General features: G+C 43.9%; 8 protein-coding genes across 8 annotated transcripts; 5 read left to right on the forward strand and 3 right to left on the reverse strand.

The window, feature by feature from the left end:
* Positions 1 to 424: 424 nt before the first annotated feature.
* On the forward strand, positions 425 to 1,660 carry L199_004281 (uncharacterized protein; the record flags this gene model as incomplete). The annotated part of the gene is made up of 2 exons (XM_064890009.1): positions 425 to 822; positions 931 to 1,660. 2 exons carry the CDS (start codon positions 425 to 427, stop codon positions 1,658 to 1,660), a joined length of 1,128 nt encoding a protein of 375 aa, XP_064746081.1.
* A 1,195-nt stretch (positions 1,661 to 2,855) lies between these two features.
* On the reverse strand, positions 2,856 to 4,980 carry L199_004282 (uncharacterized protein; the record flags this gene model as incomplete). Its single annotated transcript, XM_064890010.1, has 8 exons — positions 2,856 to 3,269; positions 3,402 to 3,722; positions 3,800 to 3,806; positions 3,889 to 3,902; positions 3,966 to 4,085; positions 4,161 to 4,310; positions 4,448 to 4,649; positions 4,772 to 4,980. 8 exons carry the CDS (start codon positions 4,978 to 4,980, stop codon positions 2,856 to 2,858), a joined length of 1,437 nt encoding a protein of 478 aa, XP_064746082.1.
* Positions 4,981 to 5,599: 619 nt separating this feature from the next.
* On the reverse strand, positions 5,600 to 7,067 carry L199_004283 (uncharacterized protein; the record flags this gene model as incomplete). Its single annotated transcript, XM_064890011.1, has 6 exons — positions 5,600 to 5,733; positions 5,879 to 5,959; positions 6,230 to 6,457; positions 6,609 to 6,731; positions 6,929 to 6,956; positions 7,032 to 7,067. 6 exons carry the CDS (start codon positions 7,065 to 7,067, stop codon positions 5,600 to 5,602), a joined length of 630 nt encoding a protein of 209 aa, XP_064746083.1.
* Positions 7,068 to 7,599: 532 nt separating this feature from the next.
* L199_004284 (uncharacterized protein) lies at positions 7,600 to 8,578 on the forward strand (the record flags this gene model as incomplete). The annotated part of the gene is made up of 3 exons (XM_064890012.1): positions 7,600 to 7,746; positions 7,844 to 8,047; positions 8,210 to 8,578. 3 exons carry the CDS (start codon positions 7,600 to 7,602, stop codon positions 8,576 to 8,578), a joined length of 720 nt encoding a protein of 239 aa, XP_064746084.1.
* A 290-nt stretch (positions 8,579 to 8,868) lies between these two features.
* L199_004285 (uncharacterized protein) lies at positions 8,869 to 10,288 on the reverse strand (the record flags this gene model as incomplete). The annotated part of the gene is made up of 6 exons (XM_064890013.1): positions 8,869 to 9,002; positions 9,078 to 9,255; positions 9,331 to 9,466; positions 9,538 to 9,645; positions 9,767 to 10,035; positions 10,166 to 10,288. 6 exons carry the CDS (start codon positions 10,286 to 10,288, stop codon positions 8,869 to 8,871), a joined length of 948 nt encoding a protein of 315 aa, XP_064746085.1.
* A 366-nt stretch (positions 10,289 to 10,654) lies between these two features.
* On the forward strand, positions 10,655 to 12,763 carry L199_004286 (uncharacterized protein; the record flags this gene model as incomplete). Its single annotated transcript, XM_064890014.1, has 4 exons — positions 10,655 to 10,873; positions 10,991 to 11,886; positions 12,415 to 12,627; positions 12,715 to 12,763. The coding sequence occupies 4 exons, from the start codon at positions 10,655 to 10,657 to the stop codon at positions 12,761 to 12,763; spliced, it is 1,377 nt and encodes a 458-aa protein (XP_064746086.1).
* Positions 12,764 to 14,457: 1,694 nt separating this feature from the next.
* L199_004287 (uncharacterized protein) lies at positions 14,458 to 17,254 on the forward strand (the record flags this gene model as incomplete). Its single annotated transcript, XM_064890015.1, has 9 exons — positions 14,458 to 15,274; positions 15,357 to 15,777; positions 15,872 to 15,934; positions 16,008 to 16,179; positions 16,250 to 16,328; positions 16,406 to 16,677; positions 16,742 to 17,018; positions 17,084 to 17,141; positions 17,212 to 17,254. The coding sequence occupies 9 exons, from the start codon at positions 14,458 to 14,460 to the stop codon at positions 17,252 to 17,254; spliced, it is 2,202 nt and encodes a 733-aa protein (XP_064746087.1).
* Positions 17,255 to 17,897: 643 nt separating this feature from the next.
* Positions 17,898 to 19,027, forward strand: L199_004288 (uncharacterized protein; the record flags this gene model as incomplete). The annotated part of the gene is made up of 2 exons (XM_064890016.1): positions 17,898 to 18,829; positions 18,946 to 19,027. The coding sequence occupies 2 exons, from the start codon at positions 17,898 to 17,900 to the stop codon at positions 19,025 to 19,027; spliced, it is 1,014 nt and encodes a 337-aa protein (XP_064746088.1).
* Between the last annotated feature and the right edge of the window lie 612 nt (positions 19,028 to 19,639).

The raw sequence follows: 19,639 nt of genomic DNA on the forward strand, positions 1-19,639 counted from the left end.
AGTGTCTCGGGGGCCTATGTTGTTGGTCTCGTCTACCGCAGACCTGGAATCAAGGTATCGAGGCATGATCTTATATATGTATAGCGGTTCAATCATGAGGTCGACAAGCCGAAGTGAAGGGACGCACTGTCATGAGCATCGCCGAGTCCGTCCGACGACTCTAGCCCCGTGCCCGAAGGCCATCATATCATATCATATCATATCAGTCCCGTATCAACAAAGCAGATTACAACCAAATGTCATGACGTGGAACATGAAGAGATGACTGTCTCCGGATGTCAGAGTTTTATCTGCTAAGACTCCGCTCAACTATTCCGTCTTGGGTGTTTCACAATCCCAGATCGAAGTGTATCTCATACCTTATGACCTTGAAGAGACAGTGTAGCTGAACTGTAATGTTCACCACCTACTCTCTAGCCAAATCATGACCATCGACATCGACGTATCCCGCGAGCAGAGTGTCGCTACAACCTCCTCAACGAGCAGTCAACTTGGACAACCAGTCTCATCGACGAATACTGCTCAGATCGATGACTTCGCTCAGCAAGACGCTCTGTTAGCCAATCCAGGCTTCTCCATGATCTCTTCAGTCCAAGACTCTCCGATACTGCTCATCCTGATCGGCCTACCAGGCTCGGGCAAAACCACTTTTTCAGAAGCGCTCGTCTCGCATTCTCAGTCGACTGGTGAATATCGAAAATGGGTCAGAGCCTCTCAAGATGATGCTCTCAATAGACGAAGGCAAGAATGCGAAGCGGTAGTGAGACAAGCTCTGCGAGAGGGGCATAACGTAGTAGTAGACAGAGTAGATTTCGATCCCATGTTAGTAAAGTATTCTCTCATTGTCATTATATTACTGATAGCCAGTAACTGTGGCATTCTGGTACAGTGGTAATTATGAAGCTGATGTGATACCTCATAAATGTATAGTCAACGAAGTCATTTCATGAATATAGCATATTCGATCCATCCTCGACCTACGATATACGCTCTGACTCTTTCCGTCTCACAGTCAACACTTGAAAGGAGACTAGAATACCGACCTGATCATCCTACTATACCTGATCTCGAGACTGGTCTGAGGGTGTTGCGACAGATGAGAAGCCAGTATAGACCGCCTATACCCACCGAAGCAGAGGGGTTTGATAGAGTGTACGAATTGCCGGAGCAAGACCAACCTATTGATGGGATTTGGACGAGGGATAGGATAGAAGAGGTTTTGAAACAGGTTGAAAATGAGGGAGTGAGGGAAATAGGAGAAAGGAAAATATTCAAGTCTGAGAATGGAAGTGGGGGATATCAGAATCACAATCGCGGATATCAGTCTGGGTTTACAAGGGGAGGAGGAAGGGGAAGAGTTGATGTAGAACGGAACCGAGGAAGGGGTGGTAGAGGGAATTTCGGATACTCAAGAGGTGCATATGGGAACGGAAATGGATACAGTGATGGGTATGTTCAAAATAGAAATGAACATTTGACGTGGAATCGAGGCACATATACAAACAACCCGACATATAGAGGAAGAGGATATAACGGGGTATATCAAGGTCTACCTCATCAATCATATCCTCAAGCTCAATCTCCGCTGTATCAACCATCATATCGCTCGTACAACGACGTACCATCTAATATACGACCAAACCCGAATTCACCACCATGATACCTTACCTACCTGTCCGTCAGTCGCGACAAAGTCCCCGAGTCCGATTGATCATCCGCAGGATCTGCAGATCATCTCCAGAGAATCTTGTTTGTTGTAAAATTATTGTATATAGATAGGATATTTTCTCATTCATATACTTCTTTCTGTCCCTTATTCCAATTTCGCTCATCCCGCGAAAGCAAGGTACTGTACACGTATGCTTCAAGCTCTCACGTAGATTTCGCTGGGATCTATGTATGTCATATCGTAGAGTTGTAACCTTTTTCAATGCGGGGTTGCCACGTCCCTTAACCCCCTCACCATCGTGCGCATCATATGGGGGTTGCACCCGCTTCCCTCTTTCCATCGTGTCTTCGTGAGCACAGGGAGAACACCCCCGGCTGTGGACAATCCACCGACAGCTTCATGGTTGCTTCATCATAGCACCATCTAGAAACCGATCTCCCGGTCTCTCGAAACCTTTTCGATCAGCTGTGCCGAGAGCGATACGTTTCCGAGATCATTTCAGATCCTCCATTCCCAGTCAACATCTTACCCAATCACCCACCAGCTAACACTTTCCATCTGAGGATCAGGACAAACACTGGAAAGTCCCTGCAGCTCACATTGCAGAACCTTGGAGGTCGACCTGGATTCGTCCCCCTTGTGTTCTGGTTTCGATTGCGCTACCTCCAAAATCTTTCCCCTTCAACCTCCGGCCCCACCACAGAGCATGGAGGTTCACGGTTGACCCCTCTGGACTATCGTCGAATGTGGGCCAGACTGAACGGTGATATAAACATCCTCAATGATAGGAACCAAGATGTGGTGTCGGCGGTCTCGATGAATGTAGTCACTCGTCAAAGCGAAGAATTGGGATTGGTCAACCAGCTGATGCCCAATCTCTGGGTCATGGAAGGGGGAAGGTAAGTCGTCAAGATGAATTTCTAGATTCCGATTAGGAGAATCGTCTGTACGAGCCTGATCCGGATGATGAAGAGGGTAAGGAGGTGACGATGCCCAACCTGATAGCATGTATATACAAACCTGCAAGGTATCCCGTTTCTGCCACCAGATAAATTCATATGGGTGTCTCTATATAATTACAACATAGTCGAGAGAATGAGCTCTTCCATAAAGTTGAGCCTTCCCTGTCCCTTATACTTCACCTTCTGATCTTGTAGCATTTTCGTCATTCACATGATATAAGGGATCAAAGCTTTGCATTGGACTTGTCCTTGATAATGGTCGTAGTTACGATCGTAGTTCGATTATCCTCATCGACAAGTGCAGGATCCAACACCAACGATTGTAATTTCTGCGCCATTTCTTCATCTTTGATTTCCACTTGATCCTTTCCATCCTCCATTATATCCATCTTCTCCACCTTGTTCCCGTTTATCTTTCCAAACCCACTTAAAGCTTCTTTAGCCTCATCAATTCCACCGCTAGTGGGTTTTTCCAAAGGTTTATTCGTACTCATCCAATCTTCCCAGTTGACTTCACCCCTTTCGCCCATCCAGGGGTATCTCCTCCCTTTTCCTGGTGGATGGAGGATCCCGTTCGGTTCGAATATCACGTCCTTTTCTGATAGAGCGATAAGTATACGGGCGATGTTGGTTGCGTCCTATGATGATGATCAGCTCTGCGACGAGTTGATGTGGTCAAAGTGCATATGCGTTGTCATGATAAGCAGCGAAACAAGTAGATCATGTACTTGTGCACCATCTGCAATATCTAAGGAATTAGTATGACTCACATCCAACCCAGAATGCTGTCTCCCTTCAAACCCTCCCAGGCCCATCACCTCCAACATACCAGGAATATTGAAATAAAACCCCTTGCCTTTCCCGTAATCCTTTGATTTCCCATTCTTCTTCTCCAGTTGACCAACTTTCGAAGTGGTGATGACGCTCAAAGCGCGTTTGTTGGGTGGATCTTTAGGGTGTTCAGCAGCGTACGATGACCGGCGGTGGAGTTCTGAAAGGACAGATTGGACGGCAAATTTGAGATTGAGGTATGGACCATGAAAGTAGTTCGGGAATGGGTTAGGCGGTGTTATGTGGAGTTGTTTGGGTACCTAGGTAGTAGTTGAGCATGTCAGTGAGTTCTATAAACAATTCATCGGTGTAATGATGGTAACATTCGTCTACTTACAAAATCACTAGATCAGAAGTGACAGTCAATTGATATATTAGCTTTCGGCAAGGCAATCACCAAGAACCTGGTCATTACTCTCAGCTCACCGTAAATCCCAAGGCTTTGTAAAATACACACAATCAGCTAAGCCCGATCATAACCGTCTCATGAAGAGTAAGCTCACTCCATCAGTCACCCACAAGGCATCTTTCAAACCCTTATCATCCCTCAGATCCCACTTATCTAACCATTTTTCGAATACCTTAAGCATCTGAGGGAAAGTCGGTGATTTATTGACCGTTTCCTATCATTATACATCAAATACAAATCAGCCGGCCATGGTTCTCACACACATATGCAGGCTTATGAGTGTACTTACCTGAGAGATTCCAGTCAGATCTTTACAGAAATCCGTCAAGATTGGACTCCAAGTAGGTCTAACATATGATCTGAATTGATCTACTTTGTGAAGTACCCTTTTACCTGTTGGGTCTGGGTCTGTCCACTGAAGAAGGACAACTGGGAACTCCTAATTGACAACCGAACGCAACGTCAGCCTAGACCGAGGATGAAAGAAAAGGAGATGAACCCATGAAGCATGTGTAATGGGATCTACTTGATCCCCTTCTCAAACGACGGTTGAGGATTATCACCAAGCCAACTCACAATGATCTCATTAGGCCAATCAAATTCCTTACCAGGTCTACAAGTAGCTTCCACATCGAAACATAGGAAACTCTTATATGTCTGTTTCAGGATACGTATATTGATTGGTGTATCTGAATCAGGTGTGAGGTATTCTTCGTCATCTGAATCGTCGTTAAGGGGATCTCGTAATGAAGCTTTATGAATTGCATTGACCAGTCGGCTGATGGCATATCACCGAATCAGATCAGATCAAATCAGTATGCAGATCAGAGTGATAGACTGAGTTCTGAATCTAATCTTCCTCTCTTCCACTCCACTATTTAGGTAGAAAACTTGACTCACCGCCATAAAGTCTCTTTCTTCCCTTTGGTGTCCAAACCCAATTCCCTCAGACCATTTTTGAGCTGATCGACAGTTTGCTTCTTGCTTACCTTGACAGACGAAGGAGTCTTGATGGGCGATTCCGACTCGGAGTTGATGTCGGCGAATGTCATTGGTTTTGAAGGTGTAGAAGGCCCTGCTTCGGCTGAAGGGGAAGAAGAAGAAGACATGTTGAAAGATCGAAAGTGGGAGAGAGAGGAATGGATGACCTCGCTATGTGAGAGGAAAGATATGTCGATATGATCGATTTCAAGACCCAACACTCATATGGCCAATAGAAGAGGTCGATGAGAACAAGATAAATAATGAAGGAGGGGAGAGAAGGATGAGCAAGGATGAGGGAATGAATTGTTGTTAATTTTGGGAAGAGTGGAAAGGTCAAGTGGAGGTTCATCGAAAGGCGATCAATGCGTCATTTATGATATGCCTGATATATATGTTATACATGGAGTCTCATCTTCCCCTTCAGAGCGAAAGAGGAAAAGAAAAGAGAGAGATATGAATCATCCGTAAGAACTACTAGAGAGAAGAAACGAAAGAAAGAAAGAAAAGATAGAATAGATGAATATGTTAATCATAAAATCCAGAACTTGCTGCAATTCCTCCAATTCCTCTCAGATAGAGTATATCCCTAATCCAGTATACCATTTGATCCCCTTGCACTGACTGTAAGATAAGGGATCCAATCGGTTATATGAAAATCAATGACTACTGGTCTTCGGATATACAACATCTCTGCCACCACCAACAACAACAAATCTATATTCTCATTCCCTTCTGCAATCCACTCTAACAACATTTTCCACCTTGTTTAGCACCTCCATCGTCCGCAGTCGGAGTGACCAAGATAGTTTCACCTCCAGATGGCTTGATGACGTCTCCGGACGACTCGAGTGATTTGGAAGAGACGATTCGGTAGATTTCTAAGATTTCGTTGATCGGTTTTCAATGTAGAGATCGAAGGTTTAGATATGTATACAATTAATTGAAGAAATGGGCGATGGGAAATGATGTATAACATTGTCAGCTACACTGAACGTCGAGTACCAGATCTTAGGATCCACTCACCAGTCAAAATATTTTGGAAAGCCGACTCTACGTTGGATGCGTCCAAAGCTGAAGTTTCGATGAATGAGAGACCGTTCTCGGCTAAGTTGGCACGTAAGTTCCAGTTAACATATGCACTTCCAGCTCCGTTATAACAAGGCTTTCAAGCTGTTAAATATTTCCGTCCCCCTATTAAAGGTTCCATGATCACCAACAAAGAAAAAAGGCATTATGTTTCTCGATCAAAGGCGATTACACATGAATCCCTTTCACACCAGATTGACCCATTCATTGATTGCCCCGATTGCTCCCACCGAACAATATCCAATTACTCATCTCCGTTACTTCGAGACTCGAGAATGGCCAACTCACTAGCAAACTGTTTAGCCTCGTCCGTACTAACCGCTCTCAAATGTTTCAAATCTGACTTGTTCCCGACCAACATGATAACGATGTTGGCGTCTGCATGATCCCTCAATTCCTTCAACCATCTCGTGACGTTCTCGTATGTTGAGTGTTTGGCAATATCATAGACGAGTAGGGCACCGACGGCTCCTCGGTAGTATGCTGAGGTGATGGCTCGATATCTCTCTTGACCAGCTATTATTGGGCGAGTAGGTAGGCGAACGATATGTTGAATGATAAGGATGAATAATATGTTCCGGATACAATGATAAAGTGGAAGAATTGAAAAGAGAATTGTTGTATTGTAGATCAGCATCACGCTACGCCTTTGCCCGCGTTCACCCACCAGTATCCCAGATCTGAGCCTTGACTGTCTTTCCATCAACATTGATACTTCGAGTAGCAAATTCTACACCGATGGTAGATTTGGATTCTAGGTTGAATTCGTTCCTCGTGAATCGAGAGAGAACTGTGGAGGTTTGGAAAAAAAGAAATTAGATTAGCTGAGCGTCCGAGTATAGATATAGCAATATGCTAAATGCTATTGACTCACGATTGCTGTCATATTTCGAAACCAGAGATGATTTCAAGATCAGTACCATTTCTATGAAATTAGAGCCAGCGGGAAATCGCTGCGTCAAGAAAAGGTGGAGACATACGATTTACCGACACCTGAGTCACCGATAAGTACGACCTATCCACGAACATATCATCAATATGATAATCATCAAGAAGGCAGCCAGCTGCAAAGTCGAGTGAGATGACATACCTTGAAAAGGTAATCATAGTTTGAACCGTCTGACATTTTGTATCTGAATCTATATCTCTGACACGTCGATCAAATGGAGATAGGAAGTATGTGTGGCGAGGGGCTAGCTAGTATATGACTTTGGTCTTGATTATGCTATTTCCGACCTAGCTCTCGTCTTGGCTTGTCAATGAATGACAGTTGATGCGAATGTCGTGGATGCGAGGTAGCCGTTGATGATGATCAAGTTGATGTCAAAGGATTGATGGGACGACGGACAATGGAGGATGGAGGATGGAGGTTGTCTGTAGTGACAATGACAATGACAATGGCGCGTGCACCAACACCACTGCTCACTCACAATAACAAATACGCGAATGCACGCTACGGTGGATGGCTCGCACCCAGATCACTGGCAGTCACTGGGATCGGCGTTATTACCCCTTTGGGCATGTGGCACCACTCAACCGATGTTATGACATCGAGCAGATAACTACTCGTAGATGCGACAGATCAACACCCGCTCTACTTCATTTGCAGGCTGACCTTACTTCGATATAACCCATCGTATAACATACGAATACCCAACATGCCAGTGGAAGTAGCAGAAGCAGGAGGGTCACTCTCCCCACCTCCCAGACAACCTTCACTCTCACCCGATAGGAATCGAGATAGAGACGAAGCGGGACCATCAAAGAGACCTAGGAATAATGTATTGGATCAACAGCGTAGGCAGGTGAGTGGACTGCTTTTCTATCAATCAGGTCTGTCACATGATACATAGATGTATGATACACTGAAGCTGGTGTATATATCTACCCGTGAATATATAGGTTGAGAAATTACTTGCCAATCCTGACCGCGAGATAAACATCAACGTAGGAACCAAAGAGAAAACCCTCAGAGCTCCGAGGGAAATGATGAAGAACGTTCAAGGTTCTTCGGCAGGTGCTGGATCAGGTGAATTCCACGTTTACAAACAATCTAGGAGGAGGGAATATGAGAGATTGAAAATCATGAACGATAAAGCTAGAGCTGTGAGTTTGGCTCTTACCTTCTTAACTAATAAAAACAAATATATCGCCTCACTATATCACCTATACACATACCCAACCACGAGATATCACTCTTTATCAATGGTTTTACGTTGTTGTATAACGAACCGATACTGATCACATTTGAATGATGGGACGTTGTAGGAAGAAGAACATGCCGCTTTCCTCGCACGTCAAGCCGAACGGGATGCCCTAGCAGACGCCAAAACAGCCAAGAACCGAGCTAAACGTCAAAAGAGGAAACAGGGTCGTAAAGGTGAACCAGGTGGCTCAGCTACTCCTGATATACCACAACCGGAAGGAGTGGGACTCGGAAAGAGGAAACTGGCTGGAGGAGCTAGTGTCAAATTTAAGAAACCAGGTGAAGAATCTGAATCAGATGATCAACAAGAAGAAGATGGGGAAGAAGAGGAGGTTGGTCCAAAATTGACTGTACCCATCCCTGAGATATCACAGGTGCAGGATGTACCGAAAGTAGAAGAGAAGAGAATAACTATTGTAGATGAAGATTAAAGTACCAAGTACTATCATGGTGTATGTATCTCCTTATAACACATCACTTCAGCAGAGAATTCGTCCGATTACTTCTGCGATCTTCTCGCTGAGGTTGTCAGGTTGTTGTGTTTGACATAGTTATATGGGTTTCGCATAGATTGATGATCATACTAGGTATCTCTCCAAATATAGATATAATCATTAACCAATCATGAGCCCAATAATCGATACTAGCTATCTCATTTTTCTCTCTTTCTCCTTATCTCTCGATTCTCTGGAATATCGCCTGTATCGAATACATCTGCTACCTAATAGAAAGGAGGGAAAAGTTTGTATCGTTTGCCAGGGAAGACCTTTGGATCGAATTCTTTCTTGTATCTAGCGTACTTCTGATCTGCCCATACTTTCATCATGGACGTACCGAGGTAGCCGTATACAATAGCTAAGTGTGAGAGAAGGAAGGATAGTCGTTCAGTTTATTGCTCTTGGCAAATCACCATAGGAAGGGGTTACTCACTTCCAATATCACCTCCAGTCATAATGACCAAAGCGACAATACCGGCAATTTCGAACCAGTAATTGGCACAGACGGCTAAACCGAAACCCAAGCCAGTAGGATACTTTCTAGGTTGACCGGGGGGTTGTCTGAGTGATCGCAAGTGCAAATGGGTATTGAGGTTGAGTAATTCAGTGACCTATCGAATTTACCATATCGTCAGAAGATCAATTAGATATATGTAGTTACAAGGAAAGATGAGGGGTAGACTTACCAAAAAGAAGACAGCCCAACCTTTGATCCAATTGGGATTATCGTAAATCGTACCTTTCAAAGCTTCCGCGGAATATCCAGGTCGATACAAGGTCAAACCGATGAGGATACCGGATACTCCCCAATAGTGAAGACAGCTACAACGTACGGATAGAGCTTAGACGTGTATCTGTAGGGATAATGGATCGGTTTAGATTGATGGACTCACTTTCTGAACACGAATTTCAATGGGGCGGAAGCTCTTGAGAAGCTATGTACGAAAGCTGATTCGAGGAATCGTTTGAGGAAGTGAATCATGAGGAGATTTCGTACGGTACTATATTTAGGTGATGACATATACTTAGCTTCATGCCCCATCGACTGATTGATCACCGTGAAGTAGTGATAGTTCCCATTAAGTGATACGATAGGAGTTCTATAATAGTGTGTCGACTCACGTCTGAAGAGCCGAATACTCATATTGCCCCCAAACCAACGTAGAGAACTTCAACAATAAAGGGTTCAAAATGAGAGGACCGATATACTCCATCAAGTACAAAGTTCGATAGTTGACTTGTGGACCTAAATCCTTCAATTTCAACTTACTTCCATCTCCTACTCCGTAAGATGATAAAGGCTTTGATTCATCGGTCAGAGGAAGGGGTTTGTCTGAGGTGGAAGTGGGACTGGGACTGGGGAAAACGAGTCGTTGTCTATTTGGCACGAACTATTCATAGGCAGTTTCATATCAGCATCACAAATCTTATGATTGTGCAGGGGATGACATGGACGATAGATATTCGAATACGTATCCTACGATACAAATAAGAGGGAGACCAAGAGTGTATGTTGCTCACCTTGGGGAACTTTGCCTGAATGGCAATCTTGACATCCTTGATGGTGACTTGATCAGGATGTTTGTTTGCGAAATCGAGGTTGACAGTTGGTTTCCCAGGTACAGAAACGGTGATAGCTACCATATCGGATGTGAGTGTTATCGTATTTCAGTATGGAGAAGGAGAATGTTGAGATGGGGTGAGGGATGAGGGATCGAAAGCTGAAAGACGAAAGATGAATAAATGTCCACGTCCATGTTGTCGAATCCCAATTCCATGGAATGGATCAGACGTGGGCCTGAATTTCTGAGAAATGTCGAATAACCGGAGATGTAAGTTACCTTTGGGAGAGCGTTTGGCCACGTGGTAGCACGGTTTTTAGTGAATTTCGCGAAAAGAATCTTTCGTCCTAAACTGTTCTGTTCTGTTCTGTTGTGAGATGAACAAATCAAATATTACTCTGATCAGTGGTAATCAACCCATTTAGCTATCACCCAAGACCCCTATACGATGGCATCGTTATACCGATCAGCCACCGTCGCTCGATCAGCTACTCGATCCTCCCTCGCTTCCACATCTAGTCTAGTAGTCGTACGAGGATACGCTACTCCTTCATCAGTCAAGAACGATGACGGTCAACAGATGATGTTTGGTGGACCACCACCCAAGAGGAAAGATGAAGGTGCAGTTTTGAAGACTTATACTGGCAAAGGATATCCTTTCATCCCTGTGAGTCAGATCGATCTCATTGCATCTCAAAAATCAGGACACAGAAGTAGACAATTGTCCAAGTCCGTAACTGGCACACCAATAGTGGGATGCTTACACCATGCTATCCCCATATAGTCCTTACGTCACGTCGTCTACCCCTTCCATCCTCACTTACACAAAGGTGGACCCCTACGAGAACTGACCATCCCCCTACGACGAAAGGGTGGACGTAATAATACAGGTAGGATCGTCAACCGACATGTAGGTGGAGGACATAAGCGAAGATTAAGGACAGTTGATTTCCACAGAGTGGAAGGTGGTCAACATGATGTAATTAGAATCGAGTACGATCCAGGAAGATCTGCTCATATCGCTTTAATCAAGAAACGAGGTTCATCCTCAAGTGCAACCGGGGTGAATGGATTGGGTAGTATAGAAGAGATTGAAGAAGCATTAAAAGAGGAAAATCGAAACACGCAAAAATCACTTGACGCAGTCAAAGCTGGGTACAGTTATATAGTAGCTCCAGAAGGATTAAGAAAAGGAGATGTTGTAATTTCTTACAGGAAAGGTATACCTCAAAGTCTAATTAGACAATTCGACAATACCTCTTCCACCTCCGGTTCCAATGCGGGGATTAGTGCGATTGAGGGTGAAGAAGATAAAGTAGGAGCAACCGATACACCCGAAATGAGAAGAGCTTTAGGTCTGTTACGAACTGTCACTCTCAAACCTGGAAATGTCCTTCCTCTGTTCCTCATTCCCCCCGGTACTCAAGTACACAACCTTTCATTAACGACCGATGGGAAAATGCAACTCTGCAGATCGGCTGGAACTTTTGCTCAAATCGTTTCTCATCAATCATCAGATGGAAGGTCAATCGGTGGTGCGGAGGTATTGACGATGGGAGGAGGGTTCGATGAGAATGGTCAGAGATTACCTAAAGCAGGTTATGTTTTGGTTAAGATGCAATCTGGAGAAGTTAGGAAGTTGGATCCTGGTTGTGTCGCTACGATAGGTGTGGTAAGCAAGTGAGTTGACAATCATGTCGTATACTTATTCGTTCTTGGACAATCTCAAAAGCTCCCTGCACGTCTCTCCAAAACACCATTCTCCCTTATTCAAAGAACCGTACTTGAAATGTGTTTCCGTCCATCATTCGCTTTTCCTGCTCTATATACCTCTCTTCTCCTCTCTTCTCCTCTCTTCTCCTCTCTTTTCTTTTCTTCTCTTCTCTTCTCCTTCCTCTTCTTTTTTCCCACGCCAAGATGGATTTTCTTCTGCCTACCATTCTCTCGAAATAAGGAATGAATCAGCATGAGAATCGCTTCCTAACCGGCCTTTCCTTCCCGTTCTTCGTCTCCCCATTTGTTCTCCCCTTTTCTCCCTTTTCTCCCTTTTGCCCCTTCTCCTACTGTCTTTCTCTCATCTCCCCTCCTTTTCTATCCCCTTCTTGTCTAGCCCCTCCTTGTCTATCACTCTAAGCTTACAGTTCATTATATGACTATATCCTATCGTTCAAATGTGCTTTTTGCTAATCCTACTTTTCTGCATTATAGTAAAGAACATCAATCCCGATCATTAGGTAAAGCAGGTCGATCTCGATGGATGGGTAAACGACCCCATGTACGAGGTGTAGCTATGAACGCTGTTGATCATCCACATGGCGGTGGTAGAGGTAAACAAAAGGGTAATAAACATCCCCGATCGATTTACGGTTTGTTACAACATGTCAGAACTAGACGACCTAAAGATAAGGATGGTAACAAATCGTATGTTCCCTCCATTTGCAATTGCTCATCTGTCACACATTTTTCTTGCACTAGCACTAACTTGTGCTGTTGGTTGCTGGTTATTAGGGTTGTCACCGAACGACCGAGAGGTAAACAAACTGCTGCCAAGCACTGATCACGAGGAAGTCAATTGGGTTCGTACTAGTATGCATATATATGTACATGTCCAGACGATAGTCCCTATTCCACGTAAAAGCGAAAGGAAAGGTGTGTAGCGTGGGGGTAGTGTCGATAAGTGTCGTCAATGAGTACGTAAGATCCAGGTCGGTCTGCATCGGGTGGCATCTCCAGCGCATGTCTTGTCACTCATGAAAGGTTCTGTATTAACATACTATTAATTCTGTTATCAGATATAAGCCAGCTTTACCGCCGTATGATCCTGAATCGTCATGCTTACTTGAGTCGATATAACATGAAGAAGCGCAGTCATCATGTGCACTATAACATGTGCCACAGCACATGCCTAACCCCCGAAATGCGGAGAGTACAATAGAACAAGAAGGTATTGTGCTCATGTGATTGACCGAGGATTCCTTCTGCCCAGCATGTATAGTTCCTAGCTTCCTCTAGTCCTTTCTTCGTATACTCGGTGGTCATGTTTCGCGGTCCCACACCGAGATTTTGTAAGGTTATCTTCCTGTCACACGACCGACAATAACTTTACAGTACAGACAGCTGTGCGGTACCATGTGTTAAGCCAAGCCACCGTCGGGTGGAAACTTTAACTACGTATGCATATTTTTTTCACCCGCGGAATAATCTTTTTGTATTCTGCTTTCCTTTTTCTACCCTTTCGGAGGTCAGTAAAGAGTATTTAGGCGCTGCACGCGTCATAATTCCCTCCGCCTGCAACGGGTAAGTTTACATTCCTCAGGTCAAGCTTCTTACCTGTCAAGAGCTGAGGGTTGGAAGCTGCAAACAGACAAAAGGAGGACCAGAAAGATGGCAGTATGCTGTGCATCTGATAAAAAACAGGTACTCTTCCAAGGACTTCGGACTTCGGCGGCCGTCGTAGCTACAGGGCTGCTGGTTTTGAGTGATCATTCCTGGATAAAGAGGAAAGGGTCAAGACTGTGGATGTTTTACGTTAATGTAGTTAGTTTAGGATGTCTTGGCATCTTCCACTTAGGTCATCCCTCCTGGATCGGAAAATTCCGAATCCTCCTGGGTACAAATTTTGTTACGGAGCTGAAGCCTGTGTGTTGGTTGTCCGAAAACAAAGCTAAAGCCAAGGGAAAGAGTGCTGTGAGAACAACAATGACAGAACAAGTCAAGCAATCATCAACGCAGCATCTATATAACATATTTCTATCTCATCTCATCTCATCTCATCTCATCTCATCTCATCGCATCGCAGTTCAGTCCATCTGATTCATCATTCCTACGGGTAGTAGTGTCATCAACAACCCGGTTGAATCCGAACTCACATTGGCGATTCCATTCAGTCCAATTCAATTCGTGTTGAGACATTACGCTCGAATTCTTTGTCACTTAGTGTAGTGACGGTGTTGCAATCGCAGTGCTGCTTAGAGCGGAGCTGGAGTTGGAAACTGTTAAGTGTAGCGCATCGCTTGGATTCATTGTGTTTGTGCATAGCAACGTCGAGAGAGAAACGCCAAGAAGAGTTAGTTCAACAATACACAGGAGAACGCACATACCATCAACATCATCAATCAGTCGATCACTACCCATCAAATCGAATCGAATCCAAGTTGAACTTCCTTTTACTTGATATCACAAATCAAGTGATACATATGTTCCATTCAACCAATATACACCACCGCACTTCGATAGATACAGACCAACAATATGTCAAGGCAGAAGCAGGTCTCACCGAGATCAACGATTGATTCGTATGTTTTCGATCCATACCCTCCTCGTCATTCGTCATCTTCCTCTTCAACCGTAAGACATGCAACTTCAGATTTAACCTCAGCTGGGTCTTATGAAATTGAGAAACAACCTTCTGGATCATCATCTTCAAGACGTTCATCAGATTCTTCGACTTCTTCCACCAAATCCCTCAGTTCAATATCCTCACTGGACGATCAGACATACCCTATCTTACCAACCACCACCACGAGCAGTTCAGCAAGAGAACGCAAATTTTCTTCAACATCGATATTCGGGGGTTCATCAACAGTGAAAATACTGAAAACTCTAAAGCCTAGAGCAAGGAGGAGATCATCTTTACCTTTCATCCATTTTGCACGGCGTAAATCAACTCAATTGCTTCTCGTCCTGGCAATATGTATCGTCTCTGGGTTATTACTTGGCGAAATCAGGTCACATAGGTTGAGGAGGGAACTGTGGTCCAGGGAAGTGAAGTTGGAAGAATGGGATATAACGTATGGTCATATAAATAAGGAAAAGGATTTAAAAAGGTTTAGAGAACATCATGAATACAATAGACGATTGGAACTTATACAATCTAGAAAATTAGATAAGAGAGATACGCCTGGATCGGTATGGGGACCTAGAGAAGAAGAAGCTCTACAAGAGGAAAGTAAGACAATATGGCCTAAATGGTGGGGGAATCCGGATGTCGTAGGTAAGAGTCCATGGGATCATGTACCGACACCATTACCTGTGGGACAGGAGAAGAGAAGATTTATGTTTTTAACTGGTAAGTACTTTAACTCCATGCAATGTTCATATATCATCTCCTTTCATGACCTTTTGGATCTAATGCTTTTGGGTTATTATAGATTACAAGGATTACCTCGAAAGAATGAATACCCACACATACGAAATTGTCGATGCTGCCCTACGTCATCCTCAGATAACAGTAGATGTCTGGGGACCAGGTTGGGAAGGGTACGATAGATCTATACCTCTTTCAGCCAATATACGTAAACGTGCGCATCGGATAGCTCAACTAGAACAATCGAAGAAGGAACATGCGGAACGACAAAATCGGAGCAAGCTTGAGAGGGAGAGGGAGATGCAGCTGAAGAATAAGAAAGAATGGTACTCTAGAAGACTCGAGGTTACTAGGTCGCCAATGGATGAAATTGAAGAACGAGGGGCGGAAGCGGAAGAAGAGGAATGGAATAAGCCTGCTTGGTATGAGGAGACGCCTGAGGGATGTAATTCGGATGTTAAATTTGATATTGTTTTTACTGTATCGTGAGTGCCATATATCGTGATTACTTTTGGTCTCCATTGTCTATACCGTCCTGAGTGATTAGAATGCTAATCAAATGGATGAATTGCTCGATAGAAACATATACAAGGAAACGGATCCCCATGTCGATGCATTGGATTGCGGAGCACTCTTGATCCAGTAAGTCAAACGACATACATTCGATTATCGTGAGCGGCCTTTGACTGATCATGTTTCACGTTACTCCCCTTAGGCAACTGGGAGACTGTCACGAACTACGATGTTCATACGAATGGTATCCCCATGCAAACAATATAACAGTATCGAAATATGCCTTTGAACTATTAGAGCTATTCGAGTACGAAAAGGTGAAGAGTAAATACCCAGATTGGGAAATGGGTCTATTTGGACATAGTCCTGATACTGTAGGTTTATCTAGCAAAATGCCTAAGATAAGATCCACAGCTAATCTTGTACGTTGGTGTATATATATAGGGAAACGAATGGGATTTCTACCCTATTCCTTGGAACGAGAAGACCGCTAAAGCCAGAGTGTTCGGATACGATGGTAGTTGTGAGTATGGTCCCAATTGGTGTCTACAGTATGCGAATTTGCATCTCTTGCTTACTTAGCTATGCAAATTCGCTTAGTCTACCCGATCCGAACCACCGTGACAGACTCACTCCGAGCCCTCGAACGAGAACCTCACCTTGTTCAACAAAGTATCATCACCCGACATCCCCATCCTGGTTATACTGTCTCTGTACCTTCCTCTGCTCATGAACAACCCTTAGAGACTTACGAACTGAATCATGAGTATTATGGAACTCATTTAAAACTCAGAGAAGATTTCGCAAACGGGATGAGGACAAGTAAGATTTGTGTCTTCGATGCTAGTCTAGAAAGAAAGATGATCAGGAAGGTAAATCATTCCTTTTTCTTCTTGGTTTGCGGAGTCAGGCTAATTATCGTATTTTATGGCATAGTACGCCCAAGCATTCCTTTCTGGGTGTGTGGTAGCTTCTGACTTACCAACTGAACATGAAGAAGCTCTAAGCAAATTTGTCATCCCCCTTAAATCCACATGGAATATAGAAAGGATCAACGAGGTCTTGTCGCATTATCTGGACAATGACGAATTGTTACAGCAGATGGCGATGGATGGATTCATATGGGCCAGACAACATATGACTACGACTAATAAGGTTAGTCACCTGTTGAAAATGGGGGATCATTATAGGTCTGGATCAAGAGGATACGAATGTGAGTCGTGCTCTACCGCCGTTCTTTGGCTTGAACACTGCTAATGCATGGTGTATCAATGATAGTCCCATATGGATTTTCGATGAGGTGTAGATCGTATTGGAGTGGAGATTCTTATAGACCGTGAGTGGATTTCTTTCTCTAGGTGGTCTGGGATTCTTAGGGCTGATGTGATGATTCGTGATGGTGATAGACCATGGTGTTCACAAGGTGGATATAGAGGATTAGAAGAGTAAGAAGTAAGATTTGAAATTGTATTAATAAACTCGGAACATACCTGCATCCATTATCTTTTGGTATAGACAAATACCCAGCATTTCAGTCGAACTGATATACAATCATCCTGATGTTTAGATTAGTGTCATTTGTATTGAGTAGCTCAGCATCTTTTCATTGATAACGTCATCACCATTGATAATCTTTTTTGTAGCTATACTATCAGATGATAGGTGAAATGCATCTAGTATGCATGATAAGGTAATCATTTCAATTGCCAAAGATCTGGGATAGATACAGTACGATGATCGATTAGAGTGGTGAGTGACATCGTCGCCATTGACGGCTGAACACCTGATCAAGTGACAAGGAAAGAGGGTCCTTTGGTCTAACATCAAACATACACTATATAAGCTTTTCCATTCGAGGTCTCTTCTTTCTTTCTTTCTTTCTCTCATACATCATCCAAACCCAAACTTTCGTCGTTCTGTCTATATCTTCTTGGTATATGTCGTTACCAATTCGATATCATCCTTCTTTGATATTGTATATAGAGCTCAATTGTTGAAGAGGCATAAACATCGATCATTATTGCTAGCCAGAATCCTATTTGTCAACGATCTCAGCTCACGTTAGCTCAACTTGATCGGTTTTCTCACCACCATGGCTTGTCAAGTTTCTTACTCATCCCTATCTATGGATAATCTCCACGATCAGACTCGAAAGGTCGATATTCGGATACCAGATAATTATCGAAAACGATCGTTTTCCCTATCTTCACTGGAAATGCATCGAAACCAACGATCCGCCAAACGGTTAGTCCCCCATCTCTCGTCAGCGACGAGAAATCCCCAAATCGATACAGTCGAGGATGGTGCTTTCACTCCACTCACGATGATCCCCTGGGATATATCGAAAGTGCATATTCAGATTCAACAACCACGATATCCCTCTTTTGATTCAAGTAAGTCGATGAAGTTGAACCATCGATCGGTCGCCACTCCTGTCATGAAGTTGTCGTCGTACTTATCGAAACTCGCATCGGGATCTGCAGAAAACGATAACGCGCAACCCTTCCTACCTGGAGATAGACCCAACAACGGCCAGGATTTCCGTGTTGTGACGCCGGTCGATGTTGCTTACGAAGATGGATGTTCTGTTCTTAACTCACAAAACTTCGATGATCCTTTCCCATCGAAACACTATCACTCTTCGGAACCAACATCCTCTTCGCACTCGAGTTGGACCTCATCCCCTTCATCGACCTTGAATGCTTCAAGGAGTGAATCACCACGACTATCTCCTTCTTCATCCTCCATGACACCGACCGGCTCGGATGTCCGGATCAATTCCCCAAAACCACCTTTTTCCAATGCCACACCAATCACCTTTGGATCGGGACAGAACTTTTCTTTCACTTTCACTTCTCCTTATCCTTATCCAGTTTCAACTGCCTCTTCAATCCATACTAATCCCTTGACTCAATCTCAAAGCTCCTCAACTACTACAACCGACTCTCCTCGTTATATACCGCGATTGAAGCGAGCCAGGGAGCTCATCTCATCGGTGAAGAGTTGTAAAGTCAGGAAGATCAGGTACCTCTCCTGGATGGAAAGTGAGAAAGAGCTGAGGAGGATAAGATGAGATGGAAGCGATGGAAAAAGGCTAGAAGGAACTGGAATTGGAATGCGGATGTGATGGATGCGGATAGTAGATATGGTCAGGATGTGGAAATGCAATTGGAAGATGGAGATGGCAGAGTGAAGAAGATGAGAAAGATATGTTATGACTAAAACGCACTAGGACTTTGGGAACGATGGATCATCTAGGGAATGAACTTTTCTGCCTTTTGCTACTGTGGTATGGGCACACTTTCCCTTTCTCTTCATCTCTTGGTCCCGTAGATACATAACAGAGCGAATTTGATTAGTTGTTCTTTTAAATCATGTTGTATTCAGGTATCTGCGTTTTGGTAGTCATCGCAATCTTGGTACCATGCTACCCTTTTGTCCTTTAATCTACTTTTGTCCCTTCTTGTAGACAGATAGGTATCGTTTTTGAAATGTATCGTTACCTGAGCCAGAGTCGCTGCCACTTTCCACCACTGATAAGATAACCACTCTCACCGTGTGATGTGGCAATTTGATCCCGCTCGTCCCCCTCCCCTTCCTCCACTGCTGCACGTTCAGAAATTCTCTCGAGTACCACCACCTCACCTCTTTCGACTTCATCAATCTAAATCATATATCATTCTCAGACTGACTAAACTTGACTTGACTTGAGCGTAGATATCGACCGATCTTGTTGGCGGGTACCATACCCGATATATCGAAAGAGATCCCTTCATTCGTCGATATATTCAACCGGATATCCTCATCCTCGTCATCAGATCAAAGGAAAACAGC

This window comes from Kwoniella botswanensis, chromosome 1, assembly GCF_036426115.1.
Source record: "Kwoniella botswanensis chromosome 1, complete sequence".
Classification (NCBI taxonomy): Eukaryota; Fungi; Basidiomycota; class Tremellomycetes; order Tremellales; family Cryptococcaceae; genus Kwoniella; species Kwoniella botswanensis.